At 53.3% G+C, this 9,230-nt stretch overlaps 1 protein-coding gene across 1 annotated transcript in view; it reads right to left on the bottom strand.

Annotated features, from left to right (window-relative positions):
- RRBP1 (ribosome binding protein 1) overlaps nt 1-9,230 on the bottom strand; it is a 20,637-nt gene that overhangs the window by 5,980 nt on the left and 5,427 nt on the right. The window contains 13 exon segments of the mRNA XM_009871914.1: nt 592-684; nt 1,120-1,209; nt 1,309-1,389; nt 1,495-1,587; nt 1,941-2,033; nt 3,228-3,318; nt 4,482-4,519; nt 4,697-4,884; nt 5,217-5,355; nt 7,226-7,379; nt 8,175-8,293; nt 8,520-8,636; nt 8,639-8,701. Coding sequence (XP_009870216.1) covers nt 592-684; nt 1,120-1,209; nt 1,309-1,389; nt 1,495-1,587; nt 1,941-2,033; nt 3,228-3,318; nt 4,482-4,519; nt 4,697-4,884; nt 5,217-5,355; nt 7,226-7,379; nt 8,175-8,293; nt 8,520-8,636; nt 8,639-8,701 — 1,359 coding nt within the window.

Raw genomic sequence — 9,230 nt, 5'->3', positions numbered from 1 at the left:
ACTAGGAAGGGCGGTACCCTGAGCTAGAAAGACAGCTGGGCCCAAAACTATGTGCAGTACGTGGCTTGGACCTCAGCTCCTTTCTGAAGGCTCAGCAAATGCCAAGGTCAACCCAGGTTTTAGGAACAAGCCAAGTTCTTCCAAAAATGGAAGTCCAAGAGCCCCTGCACGTGCTCTCCTCCCGTCGAGCCAGCGCCCACCAAGAGGGCTCAGCCTGATTTTCCAGGCGTCAGAACTTGGATTACTGAAGCGGTGACGTGGTTTCCCAGCTGGCATGCTTCAAAAATGGAGCTGCAGCCACTCCTCCAGCTCTGCTGGCAAGGTCTGGGCAGGGGAGTTGGGAATCTCAAAGCAGAAAGGCTTAGGTCCTGTGTGAGGTGGGCTTCTTGTCTGCTGATTTGGTGACAGGAGGGGTGACAGGAGTCGTGAAAGGAGAAGATAACGTCCCTATCTCTCAGAGCTCAAGGGTGGCATGAACAGTTAGGTTCACTACACAATTTATAGCCAACAGCAGCCTCTCTGCTCCTGGAAGCCCAGCTCTACGAACCTTTGCACACAAGCAACAAACCCAGGTGTGCCCCAAACACGCACCTTTTGGAGTTCTTCTTCAGATGCTGTGAGCTTTGCTTTCCACACCTGCTCTTCCTCCTCCACACTCTTCTGCAGGTTTCGGAGCATCCCTTCCTGTTGGCAAAGCCTCAGTTGAGCCCAAACCTTCTCCAGCCCTCCTGAGCCGAGCACTGTCACAACTGGAAGCCCTGGCATAGCCAACACCTCTCCAAGGATTTGGGCTAAAGCAAGGGTGATGGAATTAGGTGCCCCAGGTGGAGTTAAGGGCTCCCGGTTCCCAGGCTGGCTCAACCACCCTTCTCATGCCTTGCTTTGCCACATCCCACCACCCCCAGGAAGGTTTCCAACACAATTAGTTCGATGAAGAGCTCTAGAAATTCAGGTTTCCCCACTTGCCCTATCTCACTGGCAAATAATCTTCTATACAGCAGCCCCTCAACATACTGTGAGATGCCCACCATGAGCCCACGGGCAGGCTGGGCTGCCAGAAGACCTCTTGAAACTTATTTCTAGTGGCAGACCAACACAGCACCGAAGGCTGCAACTTACCGTCTCTGCAAGGATAGTTCTGTACTGCTCGCATTCTGCTTGTAAAGTGCTTTGCGCTTCTTCTGCCTCTTTTAATTTAAGTGCTGAATCCTGGAAAGACAGAGAAGGGATGGAGAGAGAGGTGAGGAAAAGAAAAGAGTGGCCCTCAGACACTCTCTCACCCCTTCACTTCCCAGCCTTTTCACTTACTGGAGCCTCTGCTGTAAGCGTGTGCTGCTTTAGCATGTCCACTGTCTTCTCCTTAAACTCTTGTAGCCATGTGTCATAATCCTGAGTTTGAAAAAAATAGAGGACAAGGAAGGAAAAGGACAATTAGATGTCTGTCCTTCCCACGTAGTAGAGGCTCTGCAAGGGTCTGAGAAAGCCTGTGCCCACCTGCTGCGAGGACATGGTGACTCCAGGGAGGGCAGAGAGCAGCGTCTGTTTGGTTCGCATCTGGAGCGCATCCAGCTGTTGGGCCAGTTCGTCCTGCAAGAGGGACAAACTGTCACAGGATGGATGTCTTGGGTGCCTGCTGGCCAGTACTGCTTTTCTGTGCCTACAGGTGTGAGCTGGCATGGGGAAATCAGCGAACAGAGAAACCTGCTGCCACTGAGAACCATGAAAACATCCCTTCCAGTTCACCCACCTTCCTGGTTCCCAACCGTGACCTGCACCAGGGATACGTGGCCCTCAAGAAAAACTTTGGAGAAGCTGGCAGGAGGGTTGGGTCAGCAGTGCTCCACAGAGGAGGCAGGCAACCCAGGGCAAGCATCTCTGCTGGCCTAGGGATGCTGACCCCTACAACAAGGGCATCGCTACTAGAGAAATGCTGGGCTCACCTTTGCTTTTGTAGCAGCAAGTAGCTTTTCCTCACATGCCTTCTCCACCGTGGTTAATGCTTCCATTGTTTTCCAGTTCTTCTCACGAAGGTCCTGCAGAGACCACACACAAAGGGCAATAAGCCACATGCCATGCCGAAGGCCACCAAGCTGCTTGTTGGCGCTGTGGAGGATTTCAAAGCCTCCGCTCAGGAAAACAGGGAGCAGCCCATCGCTTTTGTCAAGGGTCTTCCATTCCAGCACCCATGCGTCCTTCCATTCTAGCACCCATGTGTCCCCCTTTCCTTTCCAGCGAGTGTTGCACTGCACTGCTCAGACAGTGGCCTTGAGAGAGCAGAGCAGAGCTGGATGGAGGCAGAAGCTCCAGAAACAGCCCTCAAGATGCCTGGAGAGGACACAGTGTAGAGCTGCAAGGTTGCCCTCACACAACTGATACCACCTTATAGTAGAGCGATAAGGAGCAAAGGACCAATGAGGTGTGAGGGACCCCTGCTCAGGGACTTCCTTGACCATGCTGGGGTAGAATCTCCTGGCTTACCAGGTCCTAAACCTCCCAAGAGAAGAGGGGACAGACACCTCCAAACAGGCAGCCCACTGTCTGCTGCAGCCCATCAGCCTGAGGTGCACAGCCTGCTGAGCACGTTCCTGCTCTACGGCAGATGAGGCAATGCCTCCAGTGGTCCGTGGGCTGGAAGAACTTCTGACCACACTACGGAGCCGTCAGTAGCCGAGTGTGATGATCGGTCATTCAAACCTCAAAGACGTGCTGGAACGTGTCCAGAGAAGGGCCACGAGGATGATCAGAGGGCTGGAGCACCTCTCCTACGGAGACAGACTGAGACAGTTGGGGCTGTTCAGCCTGCAGAAAAGAAGGCTCCGAGGAGACCTTATTGTGGCCTTCCAGTATCTCAAGGGGGCTACAAGAAAGCTGGTGAGGGGCTTTGTAGGATAGTGATAGGACTAGGGGGAATGGACTGAAGCCAGAGATGGATCGGTTCAGATTGGACGTTAGGAAGAAGTTCTTCCCCATGAGGGTGGTGAGACCCTGGAACAGGTTGCCCAGAGAGGGGGTGGAAGCCCCATCCCTGGAAGTGTTTAAGGCCAGGCTGGATGGGGCTCTGAGCAGCCTGATCTAGTGGGGGATGTCCCTGCCCACAGCAGGGGGGTTGGAACTAGATTATCTTTAAGGTCCCTGCCAACCCTGACAATTCTATGATTCTATCATGACCTGGGTTCTGGAGGTAAAAATTGTGAGCAGCAAAAGCTGAGCCCAGTTCACTCACGTACGTTGTTTTTGGTCTTCTGTTGCTCCACTGCCTCTCGTAGCTCTGTGGCTTCCCTTTCCAAGGACAAGAGCTGGTCTGTCTTCTCCTGGAGGCTGGAAGGGCAGGATGCAGGAGTGAGTCTCAGCATCTACCTCTCTCCCAGGTAGCAAGCTGTCAAGAAGGGGACCACAGCCCTTCCTATCCCGGTCTGCTCCGGGATCTACACACAGTGCGAGGAGGAGGGAGTGGGACTAAGAACCACAGCCATGGAAATGCTGGAGTGGCTTATCAGCAAAAACAAGCAAGTGAGTAGCTGGCTGGCTGTGCAGCCAGGACAAGAGGAAGACATAACCTGCTCCTAAGGCCAGAAATGCTGGCTTACACAACTGGAACTGCTCCTGACACACTCCTGTCTAGGGATCGTTAGGCTGAGACAGCTCACAGCTCTGCATTTTGAAAGGATCATCCTATTATCCCAAGTAATCATAAATCAGGGCTGCCAACTGGATATCCAAGAACCTGCAGCTTTCCTCCACACCCTCAGATCCACCATCTGCCCCGGAGGGAGCCTCAGTTTGAGCAGACCAAAGAAGGTTGAGGTTCCTGGCAAGAATCACACAAGTCTTAGGGTGCCAGGGCAATGGAACATCTATTCTCCCTTAGAGGAATTCCAGATGCTTGCTGACAGTAGAGGCATCTAAGAAATCCTCCCCCCATGCAGAGCCTGAGCCTTCTCAGAAATTCAGCACACAGACAAGGGGCAAGAGGCACAACTTATGTCACGGGAAACTCAGTTAAAGACCAGGAAATCTTTCTGCACGTGTGGGGGAAGAGGCTGTCAAACACTGGAAGAGGGACCCAGAGAGGTGGTTAATCTCCATCTTTGAAGATACTTGGAGCACTCCCAAAAAGCCTCCTCTGGTTGGCCCAGCTTTGAGCAAGGGCTTATATCACAGCCATCCCACCCCCAGCACCAACACCACCAGAACCTCCTATTCTGCAGGACCAGTCAGCCTCCATGTGCTTGCCAGCAATTACAGTCTCACTTCAGAATGGACTGGCTGTTATTTGGGGCCAGCACTGGAGTCAATTAATATTTTTAACAGCTGTGATGGCCAGGATTGACCTTGTCTTCTCAGCTTCACAGTCTCCAAGCCTGCCTAACAGAGAGGGCGGGACGCCTTCACCTACAGGGCTCAGTGCCCGGGGGAAGCCTGGGACATAGGGATGGCAAGCTGGAGGTGCCGTAGCAGTCTCCATGTGCACCCAGACCCACCTGGACCGCAGCTGCTTCATTTCTGCTTCATTGGCTGCCTGGAAGAGAGAAAGCACTTTCGTTACCTGTCCTAGGCACGTGATGCAAGTCAGCCCTATCCGCAGCATCCCAGAGCAAAGCTAATGCAGGGACCGTGTTAACACAGGGAAAAAACACCTGCTTGAGCCGTGTAACCCCCGTCTCCTCCTCCCATCCCAATTAAACGAGCACGTGACCTGCAACTCTCTGTCTTTCTCTGTCTCCCTCATCTGGCCTGCCTCCAGCAGAGCTTCGATGGACTTGATCCTTTCCAGGAGCTTCGTATTCTCCGTGCTGGCATCCTGCAGTTTCCCCTTCACACTGCCCAGCTCCAGCAACTTGCTTTTAACCTCTGCTTCAGAGCTCAGCAGCTTGGCCTGCAGTTCTGTTGGAGAACGGGGTGAGAAAAATGGTAAGGTAGGTGCAAATAAATTCAGAGACTCCCTGTCCTGCCCTGCCCAAGCAGGACTCTTGGCCAAACAAGCCTTGGATGCTTTCAGGAGGCACAGGAAGGGCAGGCAGGGATGCAGGACAGGAGAGAGACATTGGAGTGGCATCCTAGGACAGGACCATGGACCAGTCCCGTGCCTGGCTCACACCAACGCCAGGCAGCCTAACTCATCCCTTGTCCTGTCCTGACCAAGCCCACCAAGGACCCAGCCCTGAAAGCTCCAAGTCTGCTCCACAGCTTCCCCTGCATTGATCCAAGATCCTCACCGGCAATGCTCTGCTGCTGCCCTTTGGCCTTTTCTGCGTCTGCTAACAAGCTTTTGTAGCTGGTCTGAGTTTTTCGAAGCTCGTCGCTTACTTCGTCCAGCCTCTTCTGCAGCGTTGCCTCCACCTCCCTTTGGGAAGCCTGCACAGCAGGAAGAGAAGGTTTTCCATAGCGTGCCAGGCACCCCAGGTCAACTTGAAGCAAAGCTCTCTGTGTCGCATGTTATTTTTAAGCTGTGCTTTGCGGGGTTTAAGTCATTCTTCCACCACGCTCCCCCTGTGCCTGAAGCATCTTGCCTCGTGCTCGTGTTTTATCATTTGCCAGCCCTCAAGTGGGAAGCAGACAAAACCCGAACGTCTCGGTTCTGTGCCAAGATCACGGCCATCCTCCCCTCTGGAGAGCAAAGCTTTGAAAAACTTCTTAAAGCCCTGGCCCTAATGCACAGCCTGAGCCCAGCAGGGAGAGGTACCGCCACGGTGCTTAGCAGGACGGAGACACCCAGACACGTGTTTCCACACGCAGAGGAATTTTCTGTGCGGTCTGGGCCAGGGAAGGCTTTTTTTTTTTTTTTCCATCTTAGAAAGGAGCAGAGAAGAGGCCTGGGCAAGGTAGGATCTTTGAGGGAGAAGGCAGAAGAGGAGGAGGATGAGGAATATGCTGCAAACCAGCACTTGTACCCAGTACGGGTACGAGTTCCACCCTTGCAGATGGAGAAATGTTGATTTGCAGGGAGGAGGCAAAAGAAGGTAAACCAGCCTCGTCTCTGTCTGTGTGATGCTTCCAGAACCACCACAAAAAACAGGACATTTTCGGGTTTTGAGGATTTGACCCCATATCCTCAGCTCAGAGCTCTTAGGTGTTACCACAGAGCACATTCTCCCTAGCACCTTAAACACATTGCTGCCTTTAAAGTCTTCCAGCTAGCATGATTTATTTAATTAGTATTAAGGTGTGCAGCAAGCTGACAGCCCTGGAGAAGCTATCCTAAAAGCATGCCTAGAAGCTGACATTCTGAGCAAGGAAGGTGGTGTCTGCCTTAATGCTGGCTGGGTGCCCACATGACTCCCCGTGCTCCTCCCTTGCAAGAGCAGCAAAAGCCAAAAAAAAGACCACCAGCAGGAGATATGCATCCGCAGGCACCCGAAAAATTAAAATAAAGGATATCAAAGACCCCTTGCTTTAGGAGCACCTCTAGAAAATCATTTTGGCATTCACAAAGGTCTCCACCACCAGAGACCCTTTGTAAACAGGCCACAGCAATTCAGAGACCATGGCACATGCAGGAGTGACACACCACACCCTCACCCTGTCTGCCACTCCTGGGGGACAGAAGTGTAAGTTTCTGGGTCAGGGGTACCCAGGATCAATGCTCCCAGCCCTCAGCTGAGCCAAATCCCAGCAGGAGTGCTGCCCCCCCCCAGAAGACGCTCTCCCCTCCATGGGTACACAGCAACACGCTCCTGCTCCTCCAGTCACAGCGTGCTCAGAGGCTCTACTTGGGGGCAGTCCTTTAAACACCCCTAAAAACCCCAAACCCAGCCACACCCTGGTGACAACACAAAAGCCACAAGCTCTACCTCCTGCACCAAGGAGGGAGAACAACAAGCTTAAAAACAGCTGAGTCAGGAGAGAGAACCCACATCCATTTAAGCACAGGCTGGTGGGGGCTCTCTCTCGCCTCAGGGTAGCACCCAGCAGTGTGCCTCATCCAGGCCTGTGCCCCAGCACCTTCACGTCAGGCTTGAGAGCTTCACAGGTGAGAGAGAAGAAGGGCTTCAACCAGGGCATTGTGCTCCCTGAGCTTTGCCCATGATGCTGCATAGAGAGCGCATTGCATGTGACAAATTAACGAGGGGGAGGCAATTAAGGGGTCCGCAAGGCAGCTTTCTTTCCAACTGCAGATGCTTATCTCCCTCCAAGGTCTTCTCATGGCCAAGTCCATGGATCCCATGCAACTTAGCCACTTGCCCCATCCCTGTGAGGGGAAGAGGTTTTCCTGTGCCTGCCTGACCTGCAGCTGCTCAATCTGCTTCTCTGAGGCCACTGCTTTCATCTCCCAGCTCTTTCTCTGCTGCTCCTCTTGCTGCAGCACCTCTGATTTCTCAGACAGCTCTTTCATCAGCTTGTTGCACTCTTGCCGTAACTTGGCCAGCTCAGCGTTTTGCCTGCGCAAAGAGAAGCAGGGTTATTTTAGCCCACGGGCCAGTCAAGCATCTCTGATGTTACCTAGGGAGGAACACATCCTCCTGCGGACCTGGTACCAGACTTGAAATATCTCAGCGGTCATGTTTGTCCCTTTCTAGGACATGTCTGCTCCTCCAGGGAGAGGGTGGAAAGAGCTGACAAATCACTTTTCAAAAGCTGCATTTCAATTACAGGAGACATTCTTTTCTCATGATGTGGAGGACACAAGGATCTGTGTTCCCAGGCACAAGACGAAGCACTCTAAGCAGCTGGAGTCCACTTTGTAATTATTTGACCACTGTTAATTACCAGCCATTTCAGACTTTCTATAAAAAGGAGTGTGAAATTCTTCTACCTAGCTCCTATTTGTTCTGCATGCACTGGGCAGATCTTGGTTCTCTGTGGCACCACCGCCCATCAAAGAGCCAGCTGCATTTCTTCTGAAGTCTGAGAGTACAACCTCCCCTCAGGGCAGAAGTGCCATGGCACCTTCTAGTCCCCTGCTCTGCCACTTGTTGGCTCTAGCAACACCACAGGTAATGCCAAAGCAGAGAGGGCTTCCCCTGACCTTCCACTTAGAAAAAACATCCTTGTTTCCCCTGCCAGCCACCCTCAAAAGCCATTTGTCAACTTCTTCCATACTTCCTCCCCTCACTCCAGCTAGTTGCAGTGTCTGTAGAAGCACCTTCAAGAAACGGGGTAGCCAAGCCTGATGGACACCAATGCCTGGGTTAGCCAGAGAGCAGCCCCAGGCTCTGAGCCCGTCCCAGCCTTACTTGCTCTCCATCTGGCTGGTGGCCTGGTTGAGCGCGTCCCGCAGGATGGAGTTCTCCTGCTGCAGGCGAGCCAGCTGCGTGTTGGGGCCATTCTCCAGCTGCTCCTGCAGGGTCCGGATCTAGAGGAGCCCAAGAGGGGTTAATGCCATCACCAGCCCTTTTGCTCTCTTTATAAAGCCCCCGAGATGAGTGAGAGGGACTGGCAACGTGGGGGTGTCTACTGATGCTGACAGGCCCCAGGGATGCTCCCACACACCTCTTCTTCCTCAAGCACCCAGGTCCAGAAACATCTGCCACCAAAAGCCACCCAGAGGAGGAAGCTGCAGAGCACAGCGTGGGGCTCACCTTGCCCTGGAGCTGCTGCGTTTCGCTGACATGGTCCTGGTAGCTGGCCTGCATGCGGGCCTGCACCGCCACAATCTCCCGCTCGCGGGCCCCCCCCCACAAACCCCCCGCCCGCGGGCCAGCAGCTGCTCCTTCAGCTTGCCCTCCACGGCTGCCGACTTGGCCCGATCGGCCGCCAGTTCCTTCGAGGACAGAAGTCACCCGGTCAGTCCTCAGCACACGAGTTTCCCCGCTTTAAGGGGATGTGAAACCGGTGGCCTCCTAGCTCACAAAACTTAGAAAGTTCAGCCCTTTCAGAGCTGCCCCCATGCCCAGCTATGCCATTTAGCACTTACATTTCCTCCTGCATTTTGTTTTGGGCTCTGTGGCCACTGGATGCCACTGTTGTTCCACATTGGGCCAGCTAAGAGAAAGGAGTTAAGACAGCCTGGAATTTTATTCCCCCACCTCCCCACCCTTAGGATCAAGAATATCACATAAAGTTTAGGACAAAGCAGGAAAATTTTTTTAAAAAAAATATATATATATACACCTCCCACCCTGTACCAAGGCACTGATGCAGGCAGGGGTTTAGCACAGCACCCAAGTGCATGGGGTGGCTTTGCCCTCTCCTCTTCTGCCTGAAAACAAGGTGGACTCATCCAGGGTCCCTCTGGCTCCAAGGCAGGAGGGGCTGGGGTCCATTCCAAACTCCAGTGCCAAAAAAGAGGT

This window comes from Apaloderma vittatum, unplaced genomic scaffold (assembly GCF_000703405.1).
Source record: "Apaloderma vittatum isolate BGI_N311 unplaced genomic scaffold, ASM70340v1 scaffold30086, whole genome shotgun sequence".
Lineage (NCBI taxonomy): Eukaryota > Metazoa > Chordata > Aves > Trogoniformes > Trogonidae > Apaloderma > Apaloderma vittatum.
This window is presented reverse-complemented; position numbering and strand designations above follow the sequence as displayed.